Below are 17,282 nucleotides of genomic sequence, written 5' to 3'. Positions count from 1 at the left end.
CAGGGCAATGCAGCACAGGACAGATTCTGGGGAACTCTGGACTTGGAAGAGCCGCAACATGACAGTCCAGCTGAAATTAGCGCAGGACAAAAAAAATTGCAGTTGCACCCATTGCATCGCAACATGGTTCGATCAGGTGCTAATTTTCACCCCTTAGCTGCTTTTGCCTGTAACTCTAAATGAGACCCGTAGTGTGCACCTGTCAGCAACAAAATGTCAATGTAAACTATTTTGCAATATTGGTATCTATGCTTTGTATCTGAGAAAGTTCCATATACTGTCAGAATAAGATACTTTAAATTACGTGTTCCATAAGTATTTTATAACTAACTTCCTGTTCTGTAGTTTTTTATATTTTAAAATTTGGGGTACCACCATTGTCATAATGCATGCTGTATTGTTGACTTCTAAGCAATTTGCTTGTTCTTATGTTGTGATAAATCCACTACACTCCTTATGTCCCTGTTTTAGGATTATCCGTCAGTGGGACATCTTGCACAGATCCTCTCAGCTACCAATATTCAGCCTATATTTGCTGTCACCAGCAATGTCCTTCCCACCTATGAGGTGTGTACAACTGTGTTTATTATAATGCATAATACATTCATTATTATCATTTCAATTTTAATTTATACTTTTTTGTCTCCGCTTTTAATCCTGTATATGTTAGTATTTTCTCTTTTAAGCACATTCAACATTTAAAAACAAAGTTATATTGGGGCTAGACAGATGCTAGAGTAATTACAATGACCAAGGGATCGTGTTTGCAGGAATTTTTCCTGGGGGCATGCCTAGGACTTAATGGGGTGTGACTAATCATCATCATCATCACCATTTATTTATATAGCGCCACTGATTCCGCAGCACTGTACAGAGAACTCACTCACATCAGTCCCTGCCCCATTGCAGCTTACACTCTAAATTCCCTAATATACACACACAGACAGATAAGGAGAGACTTGGGTCAATTTGTTAGCAGCCAATTAACCTACTAGTATGTTTTTGGAGTGTGGGAGGAAACCGGAGCACCTGGAAGAAACCCACGCAAACACATGGAGAACATACAAACTCCACACAGATAAGGCCATGGTCGGGAATTGAACTCATGACCCCAGCGCTGTGAGGCAGAAGTGCTAACCACTAAGCCACAGTGCTGCCCACAATCTGCAGGGTAGGTACCTATCTCCAAACTCCTCCAGCCCCAAACCCACAGCAATGCCATGCGCACCACTACTTAGTTGTGATACTCCCTTTGTGTTGGTCTGCTCTGAGCGTAGGGAGGCATACCTGATGAAGTCCTGACTGCACAGAACAACAGAACAGTCCCCCAAAATCAGAGCCTGCCAGCAGATATGAAATTATATAAATGTCTCTCACTCAGAAAGCTACATATAAATTCTCCCGTAAGTCATGACTCCTGTATTGTATCTTCCCCAGATGATGTCTGATAACCACTGAATCCCCCCATTGGACACATGGAAATGTTTTATTTAATAAAAGGGTTCATAGAGTTAGTAGTAGAATTTTTAGCAGATTCACTGTGTTACCATTTATTGGCGTGTAAAACAATGCAGTTGTACCCTATTGATGCATATTTATTTCTATCTTCTTAGGGGCTTTGTGAGCTGATTCCTAAATCTGCAGTTGGAGAATTAAAAGAAGATTCCAGCAATGTGGTTAATCTTATATCTCAAGCCTACAACGTAAGCAGTCTATAGGGATTGTTCTATAATTACATATAATTGTTATTGGTTCAAAAAAACATAATGGAATGATGAATATAATTCATGATGTATATTCTATCCATGTTGTTTTGTTATGTACGTATTATTTTAACAGTTTTGCTGTTTAATGGAATATTTTCTTTTGTACAAAAAAACTTGACTTAAAGGCTAATTCCACTAAAAATGTCTCACTTTAATATCTTTCCTTTAATATAAATGAAATGTAGTCCCAGAACATTGTTGACCTGGAGTACAGTGTTTGCAAAATCTGGTCTTCTAATGTCTGCCACACATCTGGCACTGCTAGCAGTGTGCTGCTGCTAAGAGGCTTGGCCTGTGTGGTGTGTCTCTGATAGCTACCCCAGCCAAGTGGTTCTTTCCTGTGAGCTGCCAGCACAATGACAAACAGTCACACGTTCACTCCTCTACCAGCAAGGTAGTGACTGATGCAAATGTATTCCTGCTTTTTGTTGGTGCACAAAGTGACAAGGCCCATGTAGACATGGAAGATCTGATTCACCAGCATTATCCCAGAGCAGTCCAACAGGAGCCGTAAGCTTTACTCAGTACTCTCCAAATAGAAGACTCCTATTGATGGAGCGATGCCTCCTTTTATTCCTAGCCTGTTTCCAACTGTGTTGTGGCTTCAGCAGGGCAGTCTTTAGATAACCCACCTGCCCTAGACTGGTGTCTCCTTATGAGAAGTGTTGTCACGTAGCCTCCCCCAAGTCCTCAAGTAACAGCAGGCATCTGGCAGTAAGCGACTCTGGGCAGTCAAGCTGGAAATTAAGTTGAACCCATTTATCCAGTAAAGGGAGCATAATCACATTAACCCCTGGACATTTTGGCACTTCCAGCACAACATGGCCAACCAATAGCACACGCAGTCCTGCAAAGTCTCTGTTTTGTGCAACTAGTTGGAGTACCACCGGTCAGCTGGGTGCTTCTAAGACCTCCAGTGATGGTAGCTCCTTAGGGGTCATGCTAGGGAATCTAATGGCACCAAAAGAGCCCACCTGGTGACATTTAAGAACTGTAAATCACAACATTTTGAAACATATATTAAATAATCAATATTAACATATTAATATTAACATATTAATACTACATGTACTGAATGCACACCATATGTCTGGAGACATGTCAGAATGCAGGATCCTAGGTAAGTAATCTACTGGAATCAGGTTTGCCTTAGGAAATACAACCCAAAACTGAGTTTTCAATTTTGGATGGAGTTGGTTGGAGTTAAAACATGTTACTAGAGATACCCTTTGCCATTTATATTATTTACAACAGATAAGGAATGTACTGTCAATATTTCGCACTGATATGAAATGAGAAAACATGTTTTATCTTGAAATATATAAAAGTATTAGATTAATTTGAATAGGGTCAGAGGACAATTGTCCTACAAATGTGGGTACACAAGAATGAACGGGAGATAAAGTTTGCGAGATTAGTATAACCTGTAGTCAATCAGAGCACTACAGTTTTAGCAGGGGAGCAGAGTATTTCAGCTCATACATGTATGAGTAAATTTGAAGTGGGAGGGTCTATGCTACCATACAGCCATCTAATCTTTAACAAAAGCACAGTGTAGTGATAGGAGGTTCATGACTATCTGGTGCAGGAAGCAGAAACACAGTACAATATGAAATTAAGTTTTAAAGTAGCCAGACTTGCCTACTCTCCCTATTTCTGGAACGCTCACAAATTTCGGAGCAGGCACCCTCCCGGATTTTGGTGGCTTAATGACGCCCCCACCCCTCATTAGGCAGTATCGTAAATCTCGCATTACATAGCAGGGAGCAGGGATACACGCCCCTTCTCGTACTTGTCACCTGACCTCCAAGGTTTTCATATCTATGAATATCAAATTCCTGAATGCATGATGAAATGTGCATCTTAATATCTACCCGTCACCTGCAGCAATTGTGTGTCCTGGGCCAATAATCGGCCTATCAGATCACAAGGAAATGTGTCTCTAGTCTTAGTGTTTAGTGAATTGGGGTAAATGTATCTGAGCCCACAAAATCACTGCCTCCACTGCATGTAGGTTACAAGTTCACTTCAACAATTGTATATGTTGTTCATCCTGTGCTTACAGGTGTAATTTCCAGCATATCAAAAAAAAATCATCATCATAATCAACATTTATTTATATAGCTTCAGCATTTTCTGTAGCGAAATACAATTGGGAACAAACAGAGTAATTAAAACAGTACTAGATAATACAGACAGAGAGGTAAGAAAGTCTTGCTCACAAGCTTACAATCTATAGGACAACGGGAATTTGATACATGAGATTAAGTGCTACATGTTGCATATTGGTTTAGCCAGAATGCAAAGGTGAAAAGTGCTTAGTGGGCCATATGATCCAGTCACACAACAATGGTGGTTAAGGGGGTCAGAAGGTTGTTGTCTTGTGTGAACTGTGTAAAGATTGGTAATAGGGTAATCTAGTGAGGTTGTGAGGGTGGTTGAGGAGTAATGTAAGCTTGCATGAAGAGGTGGGTTTTCATAGAACGCTTGAAGGTTTTAAGACCAGAGGAAAGTCTTATAATGCAAGGGAGGGTATTCCACAAAGTGGAAAAAGTCCTGTAGCCATGAATGGGAGCATGTAATGAGTGGATGAGAGACCCAGATCTTGTGCTGAATGAAGGTGTCTAGTTGGTGGTTATTTTGAGACAAGTGAGAAGATGTATGTTGGTGCAGTTTTGTTGATGATGTTGTATGTTATTAGAAGTATTTTGTATTGGATTCAGTAAAGTACAATTAACCAATGTAGAGAATGACAGAGTGCCTCAGCAGAGGAAAAATGATTTGCAAGGAAAATCAATCTAACCACTGCGTGCAAAATAGATTGTAGGGGTGAGAGTCTGATTCAAGGAAAACCAGTAAGGAGGGAATTGCAATAGTCAATGCTGGAGATGATGAGTGCATGAATTAAGGTTTATGTAGAGTCTTGTGTGAGATATGTGCATAATCTGGAAATGTGTTTTTAGATGTATGCAACTTGATTTAAATATAGAGTCGATGTGGGGAACAAATGATAGGTCTGAGTCAAGGATCACACCTAGGCAGAAAGCTTGCAGGGTGGATGCAGGGTATGATCATGTTGTCACCAGAAATAGAAATATCAGGTAGGTAACTTATGTTGGCGGGTGGGAATATTATTAACTCTGTTTTTGAAATATTGAGTTTCAGTTGGCGAAAAGACATCCAAGATGAAATGGCAAAAAGACAGTCAGTAACGCGGGACAACACAGGAGAGATCAGGAGAGGATAGATATATTTGGGTATCATCCACATACAGATGATACTGAACTCCAAAGGAGCTTGTTAGTTTTCCAAGAGAGGTAGCATAGAGACTTGTGGTTCTCCAACTGCTAAGGGAAGTGGAGCAGAGGTGGATCCAGAGAAATTAACAGTGAAAGAGTGATTATAGATGTAGGATGAGAACCAGGATAGGACAGTGTCTTGAAGACCTAGGGATTGTAGCGTTTGTATGAAAAGAAAGTGGTCAATAGTGTCAAATGCAGCAGAGAGATCTGGGAGAAATCAAAGAGAGCAATGGCCTTCAGTTTTAGCAGTGATGAAATCATTGAGAACCCTAGTCAATGCAGTCTCTGTGGAGTGTTGAGAACGAAAGCCTAACTAAAGAGTATCCTATAGGTTGCTTAAAGAAAGAAAGCATGTGAGGCAAGTGTAGGCAAGTGTCTCTAGAAGCTTGGAGGGGCATGGGAGCTGAGAGATGGGATGGTAATTTGCGTCAGAATTTTGCTTTTTCAGCGTAGTAGTAATCACTGCGTGTTTGATTAATGATTTAAAGTTACCATTAAGGATTACAGATTTTAGTTGGTGGAATGAGCACAGGAGACAGGGATGTCCCGATTTAGGAGGGCATAGGATCAAGAGAGGTAGAGTAGGAAGATAAGAAGAGTAGATTCTTCATCTTCATTTGTGGGATCAAATGAAGAGAGGGTGTCAGAGGGTGCTGGAAAGGATTGGGTGGTTGCTTTTCGAGGAAGATAATATCATTTTTTCAAGTCTGATCTTACAGAAAAAATAACATTTATTTAATCTGTCACAATCATTTCCTTTAGGATGTAAGCTCTCAGGAGCAGGGCCCTCTTTCCTTGTGTGCTCCTTCTACTATTCCATCACTCCCTGTACCTCTTGGCCTGCTTCCCTAGCCCTGTTTTCTTAAGCTTCGGCCTACTTTTGCTGATTTCTACCATCACTTTCACTCATTCTCCCAGAAATAATTTGATTTGAATTACCATGTTACCTGTGTGTGTGTATATATTTCTCTTTCCTACCATTGGGGGACACTGCGAGACATTGGGGTATAGTAGGTGGTCAGGAGTTCTTGTCACTTAAACTGTTAAATTCTGGGACTCCTCCCCTGCTATGCCCCTCCTCTCCAGAGAGATCCTCAGTTTTTTGTAAGTGACCTAGAGTTCGGTCACTGGAGTATAGGCTCCTGCCTATACTCAGTTTAGTTATAGGTTTCATGTTTTTATTTTAAATCCTTACAGGTGCAGCGCGGGATCCTTGTAGCCCAGCAGAGTGAAGCAGGACTTAGCTCTACACACTCTGGATCCTAGCGCAGGTAGGTGAAGCCTAGCGCTCATTTTACCAGCACCTCTGCCGGCAGTCTTCATTAGGGGCCATACTTTATTAGGAGGATGTTGGTGCAGACTGAGGAGGACTGAAAGAGAGGGGTGAGTCACGCGGCAGCAGCCTCTCTCTCTTCCGCTGGCCGGCAGCTCTGCTCCCCTAGTCAACGAGCAGAATGCTGTGAGGGGGAGTAATAGACGCGGCAGAAGCAACGCTCACACTCGTGGAGGTGAGCAGCTGCTCTGCCGGACAATACCGCTGGGCACTCTGCAGGGGACAAGTGACACGGGTGCTGAACAGGCAAGTTGTATTCCCCGCGGTTTCTCGCTCCTGGCGGCCATTGGAGGATGGCGCCAGCGAGCTCTCGGGAGGCAGAGTATGACGCTACAGGAAGGGGGGGAGTGAAAGGGCTCCTTCCCGCGCGGGTGCCGCCATTACAGCTCTGTAGCCTGCATTGTACTACCCTTTGCTCTGCCTCTCTGCTCCCGGAAAGAACTTAATTGCCCTAATCGCTGCACTGTGTCACTAGTGAGCATTGGGGGGGATTCTGGATTGTGGGACTGTATGATCTAGTGAGTCATTTCTGTAAGACAGAGATTTTCACAGACAGTACTATTTTTGAACTTGATTTTATTTGGAGTGGTGCTGTTTCAGAGACTGCCTAGCACAGATCTCCTCGGTTCGGTCACCTTAAGTTGTCTGCATTACTTTTAAGAATTATTTTAAGAAGCAGAACAATGGCGGAGAAGGGGACAGCAAGAGGCAAGGGTGCTTCTGCGCCGGCTACATTGTATTTTGCCTGTTCAAAATGTAACAATAAACTTTCTGTTGCCCACACAGACCGAGATGCCCTTTGCGCAGCTTGCTCTGCTGACGCTCAGAGGCAGAATGATTCAGCCCAGGAGGGATCCTCTACAATGGTAGAACCACCCTGGATGCGGTCCTTTTCTTCGGCTATGGAGAAAATGACGGCCGTGATGCTGCGAGCAATAGAGGTACGTGACAACACTACCACACTTACACTTGCAGGCAGCCAGTCTGCCGACAATATTCACACATCACAGGCAGGGTCCTCTCACGGGGAAGAAGGCCAGTATCTATTCCCCAGAGGGGTAAGAGGGCTGTTACTGAGGCAGATCTGGAGATAGATCAGCTTTCTAATCACTCCTCAGCCGAGGAAGGTGAGGTAGATATTGACCCCGAGGGCGAGGCTATCTATGATGCTGACTCTGGCTCCACAAGTGTGGATAGTCTTATTTTGGGCATCAGGCATGCCTTAGGGTTAGCTGACCCAGAACCCGTGGCACCTAAGGGTATATCCTTGTTTAAAAGACCTAAGGCTCAGTTAGCTATTTTCCCGCATTCTCCAGAATTGTTGGAGATTATGTCTGAAGCTTGGCGCAAGCCAAATAAACAGCTTATGACGCCGGGAAAGTTTAAGTCCCTTTATCCGCTGCCTCCTGAGGATACAGCAAAATGGGAAACTTCGCCTAAGGTGGACACCCCGGTAGCCCGGTTAGCTTCATCCTCAGCTATCCTTGTCCAAGAGCGGATAACCCTTAAAGATTACTGATAAGAAGTGTGATCTGGCTCTTCGCTCAGCTTATACCGCTGTGGGAAGTATGATTAGGCCTCATATGGCTGTAGCATGGGCCAATAAGGCCGTGCAGTTATGGATGGAGGCTTTGATTAAGGGCCTCAGAGATAACACTCCGCATACTGAGCTACTAGACCTAGCAGAGCAGGTACTTGAAACTTCGGAATATGTGTCGAATGCTGCCATGGATGCAGTGTCGGTGAATGCTAAGGCCTCGGTTCTAATTATAGCAGCTCGTCGTAACCTATGGTTACAAACGTGGTCGGTGGATGCAAACTCTAAGAGAGCTTTAGAGAATTTACCTTTAGATGGGCTAACTCTGTTCGGGGCTGAGCTCGAAAGGGTTATTCAGGACACCATGGGAGGTAAGAGTATGGCTCTACCTACGGTTTCAGTCAGACCCCGTCAGGGTAGATATCGTTCCTTTCGGAGCTTTTCCCAAGGGGCAGGGGCCCCTAATCGAGGGCATTCCTCAGCTCCCAGATCTTTGGCCATTAGAGGCAGAGGAGATAGAGGTACAGCATGGAGAGGTCCGGCTCGTCCAGCGGACAAGCCCTCCGCGTGACTTACTTCTAAAGGGGGCAAATCAGGTGGGGGCACGACTTCTTCAATTCAGGGATCGGTGGTGAAAATCCACAACCGATCTCTGGGTTCGGGGAGTTGTGTCCCGGGGCTATGTCATAGATCTAGCCCACCCCCCCACCCCTCACAGGTTCTTCGTCACTCCTCTCCTCTCTTGCCCCCGCAGACATGTAGCACTTCAGGAAGCCATGCAAAAGCTCCTGGCGGCTCAAGTAATAGTTCAGGTTCCTCCTATAGAAAGGGGGCGAGGTTTCTATTCAAACCTCTTCCTGGTGCCAAAACCAGACGCTACCTTCCGGCCCATCCTGAATCTTCGGTCTCTAAACGAGCAGGTGAAGGTTCAGAAATTTTGCATGGAATCCCTTCGCTCTGTGATAGCAGGGATAGAGAAAGGGGAGTTTCTGGCATCATTAGACATCAAGGATGCTTACCTTCATGTCCCTATCTGGGAAGGACACCAAAGTCTCCTTCGGTTCGCAGTAGGAAGGGCGCACTTTCAATTCAGGGCTCTCCCCTTCGGCCTAGCTTCCGCTCCCAGAGTCTTTACCAAGATCATGGCGGTCATGGCACGTCTATTGCGACAGAAAGGCATAACAGTTGTCTCTTACCTAGACGACCTTCTGCTGAAGGCACCGTCTGCGGTTCAACTATCCCAACATATTCAGACTGTCACACAGTTTCTACAGAGTCACGGCTGGGTGTTGAATTTTCCCAAGTCATTGCTAGTACCAGCTCAGCAGATGCGCTTCCTGGGACTGTTGTTCGATACTCAGTCTCTGAGAGTCTATCTGCCAGCAGAGAAGGTCTTAGCCTTACAGACAAAGATCAGAGCCATGCTAAGGAAGAGGAATGTCTCGGTTCTCTGTTGCATGAAGCTCCTGGGGACGATGGTCTCAGTATTCGAGGCAGTTCCGTTTGCTCAATTTCACTCCCATCCACTTCAAGCAGAGATCCTGCGGAAGTGGTCGGGGTCTCAGACGAATTTGGAAAAACAGATGGTTTGTCTATCCACAGCCACAAGACTATCTCTAGTCTGTTGGATGTCTCGGTCAAACTTGGAGAAAGGCCAATCCTAACAGGTGTGGTCGTGGACTCTAGTCACAACAGACGCCAGTCTGTTGGGTTGGGGGGGAGTAACAGGAACCCTGAGGCTTCAGGGTCTCTGGTCCCCTCAGGAACCTCGTCTTCCAATAAACATTCTGGAGCTCAGAGCAGTGTACGACACCCTGATAGGAGCACAGAAATTTCTAAGAGGAAAACCTCTTCAGATCCAGTCCGACAACGCCACCACAGTGGCGTACATAACTCATCAGGGCGGCACTCGCAGCGCAGCTGCTATGCGAGAGGCCACACGCATACTAGCATGGGCAGAACGTCAGGTTCCCAGAATCTCGGCCATTTACATTCCGGGGGTGATGAATTGGAAAGCAGACTTCCTCAGCAGACACACCCTTCATCCCGGGGAGTGGGCTCTAAACAGTCAGGTATTCTCCCTGCTGGTGGAGCGGTGGGGTCGTCCGTAAATAGACCTGATGGCGTCCAAACTGAACCATCGGGTACGGCGCAAGAGCACGAGATCCAGGGGCAGACATAGTAGATGCCATGTCAGCCCCTTGGCAGTACAGGATGGTGTACATCTTCCCGCCCATTCCAATGATTGCACGGGTGCTGAAGAAGGTGAAGAGGGAGAAGGTTCCCGCGATTTTCATAGCTCCATTCTGGCCACGCAGAGCATGGTTCTCCGATCTGCTGTTATTAGCAGGAGCGCCTCCATTTCGGCTTCCCATACAAGCAGATCTTCTTATTCAAGGCCCATTCCTTTACCAAGGTTTGGATCAGCTGAGTTTAACGGCCTGGCTATTGAAACCCTAATACTCAAGGCTAAGGGCTTCTCTCAAGAGGTCATTAACACCATGATTAGGGCGAGGAAGCCCGCGTCATCTTCCATTTATTACAGTATGGAAGACGTATATTGTTTGGTGTGAGGCTAGAGGGTTTCATTCGTCAAAATTCAGGATTTCCCGTGTCCTGGATTTTCTTCAGGACAAGGTGCAGAAAGGTTTGCGGCTTAGTTCCCTCAGGGGGCAGATATCATCATCATCATCATCATCATCAGTTATTTATATAGCGCCAACATATCCGCTCTTTCTGTCTATTCTCAGAAAAAGATCGCTGAATATACAGACATTAAGACTTTTTTGCAGGGGGTGTTGCGTTTACAGCCTCCTTTTTGTCATCCTGTTGAGCCCTGGGACCTAAACTTGGTTCTGCGGGCTCTTTTTAAACATCCATTTGAGCCTTTACAGTCTGTGGACTTAAGGTATCTTACATGGAAGACAGCATTTTTATTGGCCATAGCTTCAGCACGGAGGGTGTCTGAGCTTGGGGCTCTTCGCGTTGTGGCCCTCCTTTTCTGATTTTTCACTCAGACAGGGCAGTCCTTAGGACCAAGCCATCCTTTGTTCCCAAGGTGGTTTCGAGATTCCACCTGAATCAGAAAATTGTTGTCCCGGCTTTCAAGGAAAGAAGGGACTCATCAGAAGGGTCTACGCAGTTTTTAGATGTGGTGCGGGCTCTACACATTTATGTAGACCGTACAGCGCAGGTTAGAAAGACCAGAGATCTTTTCGTCTTATACGATGCCACCAAAAGAGGCTGGCCTGCTTCTAAGCAGTCTATTGCTCGGTGGATCACGTCCACGATTCGCGAGGCTTATGTTTCAGCTTCTCTAGCCGTTCTGCAAATTTTAAGGGCGCATTCTACTAGGGCAGTGGGTGCCTCCTGACCGGCTAGGCACGGCGCGTCAGCAGAACAGTTGTGTAGAGCGGCGACTTGGTCTTCCGTCCACACATTCACTAAATTCTATAGACTTCAGGGCTTCGCATCGGCTGATGCAAGCTTTGGTCGCAGGATTATGCGTGCGGCTGGTCCAGAGCATTCCCACCCTTGAGGAAGCTTTGGTATATCCCCAATGTCTCGCAGTTTCCCCCAATGGTAGGAAAGAGAAAAGGGGATTTTTACTCACCGTAAAATCCATTTCTCTGACTCCATTGTGGGACACTGCGCACCCTCCCTTGCTCTGTATATAGTTCTGTGTGTGAAAAGTTTGATTATGGTTCTTTATTTTAAGACCTTTTTAGGTTATGTTACCTCCTTAACTTCACTCTTGGTTATTCAAAACTGAGGTTCTCTCTGGAGAGGAGGGGCATAGCAGGGGGGGAGTCCCAGAATTTAACAGTTTAAGTGACAGGAACTCCTGACCACCTACTATACCACAATGTCTCGCAGTGTCCCCCAATGGAGTCAGAGAAATGGATTTTACGGTGAGTAAAAATTAGAGATGGTCACTGACCCCCGTGTTTTGGTTTTGGATTCGGTTTTGGATCTGGATTACCGTCGTGTTTTGGTTTTGGTTTTGGTTTTGCAAAACCGCCATTGCGTGTTTTGGTTTTGGTTTTGGTTTTGTTTGGTTTTGTTTTGCTATTTTGTTGGAAAATACATGTTTTTGTGCCTAAAATAACCCAATTTAGTGCTCCAACTGTTTTAGAGATAAGTAATCTAATTGTTGAGGTAATAAATCATCCAAAAAAACTGTTTAATTCTTCATTGGTAGGCCTTCAATTATTCTACACACAAAACAGATTGTCTTCCTCTCCATCTATGCATATTGGCAATGCAGCCATTGTCTTTGAATCTATATTACACCCTACACTTATAGTTAAATATGTAAAGAAATGGAAAAAGACAGTTTGCTTTCTGTCTCTATAGGCCCCCTCCACTTTTTTAAAAAAATAAAAAATTCAGCCATTATAGACTGTACAATATTAATTGACATGGAGAAAGCCAGTTTGGTTTCTGTCTCTCTAGGCCCCCCTCCACTTGTATAAAATACCAAAAAATCCAGCCGTTATAGACTGTACAATATTAATTGACATGGAGAAAGCCAGTTTGGTTTCTGTCTCTCTGGGCCCCCCTCCACTTGTATAAAATACTAATAAATTCAGCCGTTATATACTGTACAATATAAATTGAAATGGACAAAGGCAGTTTGGTATCTGTCTGCATCAGATCCTCTCTCCACTAGGAGTAAAATAGAAAACTATTCAGCCGTTATATAATCTAGAATATAAATAGAAATTGAGAAAGGCAATTTGGTATCTGTCTGCATCATAATCATCAACATCATCATTAGCGCCCTCGTCGCCTACACAAATCTCCCCCTCATCCTCTTCTAATTCCAAAGTGGCATCCTCAATTTGGGTATCACCGGCTACACTCGGGCTATTAAGGCACACATCAGCAGAATGCTCACGATTAGACATCCCACTGTTGGATGGACTCTCCACAGGGATTGTTGTCATTTGTGAATCAGAGCAAATATTCTCCTGTAATGCCTCACTGTTATCTTGCAGCTCGGCTTTGACGCGTAACAGTAGTTGTGCACCAATTGTAGGCTGGGTAACTTTTTGGGATCTGCCACTAATAGCCAAAGGTGAAGGCCTCATTCTCTCTTTGCCACTGCGTGTGTAGAATGGCATGCTTGCAATTTTTTTTTTATCGTCACTTAACTTTTGCTCAGTTACACTTCTTTTTCGCTTCAATACAGTAAATTTTTTTTGGGTTTTTGTTTTTTGCACTAATTTGAAAACACTCTGTTGTTTGACATCGCCTTGGCCAGATGACGTACTGGGAACACTAACATCAGGACTGGTGACAGAACCTGGTTGCTCATTTAGATCATATGTGGACTGCTTTGAATCCATTCTGAGCGCAAACCACTGGGGAGTGCTAAAAATTATTTAGTAGATACTGCTGACAGATATGACTTTTGACAGCCAGAAATATTAATGCACAATTAGGGAGGACACCCCAAAAACACTGAGGAGTGCTAAAAATTATTTAGTAGATACTGCTGACAGTTATGACTTTTGACAGCCAGAAATATTAATGCACAATTAGGGAGGACACCCCAAAAACACTGAGGAGTGCTAAAAATTATTTAGTAGATACTGCTGACAGATATGACTTTTGACAGCCAGAAATATTAATGCACAATTAGGGAGGACACCCCAAAAGCACTGAGGAGTGCTAAAAATTATTTAGTAGATACTGCTGACAGATATGACTTTTGACAGCCAGAAATATTAATGCACAATTAGGGAGGACACCCCAAAAACACTGAGGAGTGCTAAAAATTATTTAGTAGATACTGCTGACAGATATGACTTTTGACAGCCAGAAATATTAATGCACAATTAGGGAGGACACCCCAAAAACACTGAGGAGTGCTAAAAATTATTTAGTAGATACTGCTGACAGATATGACTTTTGACAGCCAGAAATATTAATGCACAATTAGGGAGGACACCCCAAAAACACTGAGGAGTGCTAAAAATTATTTAGTAGATTCTGCTGACAGTTATGACTTTTGACAGCCAGAAATATTAATGCACAATTAGGGAGGACACCCCAAAAGCACTGAGGAGTGCTACAAATTATTTAGTAGATACTGCTGACAGATATGACTTTTGACAGCCAGAAATATTAATGCACAATTATGGGGGACACCCCAAAAGCGCTGGGGAGTGCCAAATATGAAGAAAAAATAATAAACCTCTATCCTCCTCTCTGCACTAGCGATTTTGGTTAGAGCAATTGCAAGAACAATATTGTATTCTCTGTCCCTGCTCTAATTAGCCTATGACTACACCCTGCTCTCTCCCTCTGTCAAATGGCGATGGATTGCTGTGGAGGCGTGTATTTATAAAGTTGAAGTATCGCGAGAACCGAGTCCCGAGATCCGACGACGTCACAATGACGTTCGGCCTCGATTTGGATTCGGAATGGGCGGGAGAGTACCGAGCTGCTCAGCTCGGTACTCGGATACCCAAAGTTCGGGTGGGTTCGGTTCTCGGAGAACCGGACCCGCCCATCTCTAGTAAAAATCCCCTTTTTTGTTCTTCATTTTTTGTTCTTTCTGTATCATGTTGTGTCATGGGTCACTGTTTTCTGTATATGTCATGTACGGCACTGCAGACCCTTTGTGATGCCTTATAAATTAAAGATAATAATAATAATAATAATAATAATAATAATAACAATAATAAGCACAATAATAATAACAATATGTATTTTGTCTTTCCTAGAATTTGTCTTCTACTGTGAATTTGGAACATGTTAATCTACCAAAAGGAATTCACATCTCTTATGACTCCCACTGTCCTGACTCTACTACTGAGGGGCAGCCACAAGGGCTATGCTCAGGGGTCAAAATAAACCAAATGGTATGTAAACATCTAAGAAAACACAATTAGTGCGATTGCAAGAAGTGGAAAATTGAATATAAATGAATAGAAGAAATTTGAAATGATATAATGCAAGTCAAATTGAAATAGTGAAATAATTAATAAATCCGGTAAAGGTAGCAATATAACAATAAATAATTAATAACTGATGATGAAAATAAAGCAATTTAAACAAAATCAATAACATTTGCTTCTAAGAAGTAGAAATAACTGCTACATTGGGAAAACAGATTGGATGTCTCCCTTCTAAACAATTTCATGTATTTTCTGCAATGTGATGACATAATTCCCCTTGCCTTGATTGAAATTCCATGGTGAAAAGGGGCGTGGTACTGTGAGAATGGGTGTGTCCTATATTTGTTAAGCCACACCCCTTCTCTACTCTTTTTACTTTTAAAATGGGGACTGGTACTTACTGTGAAACTCTGTGTCCAAAGTTACAAAATTCTATTGGTAGGGAAAACAAACAATAATATTTACTTTGCCAAGTTAGATTAATTTTAAGTTTGCAATAAATATCCTGATCTACATAGGCCACATCATCATCATCATCACCATTTATTTATATAGCGCCACTAATTCCGCAGCACTGTACAGAGAACTCACTCACATAAGTCCCTGCTCCATTGGTGGTTACAGTCTAAATTCCCTAACGAACGCACACACACACACACACACAGAGGCAGACAGACACAGACTAGGGCCAATTTGTTAGGAGCCAATTAATCTACCAGTATGTTTTTGGAGTGTGGGAGGAAACCGGAGCACCCAGAGGAAACCCACACAAACACAGGGAGAACATACAAACTCCTCACAGATAAGGCCATGGTCGGGAATTGAACTCACGACCCCAGTGCTGTAAGGCAGAAGTGCTAACTACTACGCCGACTGATGCCTTTAAAGTAATGGGCAGCATGTATAGAACACATTATTTGACAAACCTTGTCCAAGACGTATTATCTGACATACTAGAGAACCATGGATTGAAAGTGACAATGCTTCATTCCTGCAGGTAGACTTTGATGTGACATTATGGATGGATAAAAAGTCATGCCAGGATGGAATGCAGAGCTTCCAGCTCAGGGTGCTTGGATTCAATGAGGAGATAAACGTGAATTTTGAACCTTTGTGCGACTGTAAATGCAGTGATGAGGAAGTCTTCTCTAATCACTGCAATGGAGGTCTAGGAAACTACAGCTGTGGAATCTGCAGGTGATTATAAAACTGACATTCTGTAGTATCAAGCTGCTCAACCAAGAGCAAGACTGCAATCTAACTATATTGGGACTTATTAATGTAATAACATGGTGTAATGTTCACTAATGTGTTGTAAACCTGTACCTATCAATCAAATTAGAACTGTCATAGCACAGGTTTATTATTTATTTATTAACAATTATTTTATTCTGTAGCACATTTGGGAAGGAACCCAGTAATAAAACAAACTGGGTATTAACAGAATAGCGTAGGGAGGTTAAGAGGGTGGTTTGGGAATCTGATTACTTTGCCTGAAGAGGTGAGGTCTCAGGGAATACTTGAAGGTTTGGAGACTAGAGAATAATCTTGTTGTATGAGGGAGGGAATTCCAAAGAGTGGGTGTAGCCCGAATAAAGTCTTGTAACCTGAAAAGGGAGCAGGTAATGCATGTGGATTAATAGATGAAGGTCTTGTGCAGAGCAGAGAGGTCAAGTTGGGAGATACTTTGAGACAAGTGAGTAGATGTATGTTGGTGCAGTTTTGTTTATGGCCTTGTATGTTAGTAGAAGTATTTTATATTGGATTAAGTAAAATATTGGCAACTGATTACAGAGTGGAGCATCAATAGAAGAAGGTTTTACAAAGAAAATTAATCTGACGGCTGCATTCTAAATAAATTGTAGGGGTGAAAGTCTGGTTATGGGAAGACCAGAAAAGAAGGAATTACAATAGTTAAGGGGGGAGCTAATGAGTGCATGGATTAAAGTTTTTGCAGTGTGAGATATGTGCATATTCAGGAAATGTTTCTTAGATGTATGTAAAATAATTTGGATACAGATTGAATGTTGGGAACAAAGGACAGTTCTGAATCAAGTATGACACTTAGGCAGCAAGCTTGTGGTGTAGGGTTTATTGTCATGTTGTCAAGAAAAATAAAGATGTCAAGTAGGCAGCTTGTGTTGGCTGGTGGGAATATTATTAGCTCAGTTGATGAAAGATTGACTTTGAGGTGGTGAGAGGACATCCAAGATGAAAGAGCGTAGAAACATCATCTTCATTTGTGGGATCAAATGAAGAGAAGGTGCCAGAGGATGCAGTAGTGGAATTGAGCAGGTTGTTGGTTCGGGAAGAGGAGAACATTTCATATCAGATCTTATCAACCTTGTCCTTGAAGAAAGAAGCAAGAGCTTGGCACTGATGGTATTCGGAGGGGTTGTTTGGGAGCATTGAGAAGAGATTTAAATGTATTACAAA

The 17,282-nt window shown here is 43.2% G+C and overlaps 1 protein-coding gene across 2 annotated transcripts in view; it reads left to right on the top strand.

Annotated features, from left to right (window-relative positions):
* The window catches only part of ITGB7 (integrin subunit beta 7), a 76,752-nt gene that overhangs the window by 48,165 nt on the left and 11,305 nt on the right, over window positions 1–17,282 (top strand). For both annotated transcript variants that reach the window (XM_075199164.1, XM_075199165.1), the window contains 4 exons: window positions 472–567; window positions 1,614–1,703; window positions 14,673–14,810; window positions 15,844–16,043. In XM_075199164.1, coding sequence (XP_075055265.1) covers window positions 472–567; window positions 1,614–1,703; window positions 14,673–14,810; window positions 15,844–16,043 — 524 coding nt within the window. The remainder of the gene's footprint in view (window positions 1–471; window positions 568–1,613; window positions 1,704–14,672; window positions 14,811–15,843; window positions 16,044–17,282) is intronic.

The sequence above is a fragment of the Mixophyes fleayi genome, chromosome 2 (genome assembly GCF_038048845.1).
Source record: "Mixophyes fleayi isolate aMixFle1 chromosome 2, aMixFle1.hap1, whole genome shotgun sequence".
NCBI lineage: Eukaryota > Metazoa > Chordata > Amphibia > Anura > Limnodynastidae > Mixophyes > Mixophyes fleayi.
The sequence above is the reverse complement of the archived record's forward strand: the minus strand, read 5'-3'. Positions and strand labels throughout refer to the sequence as shown.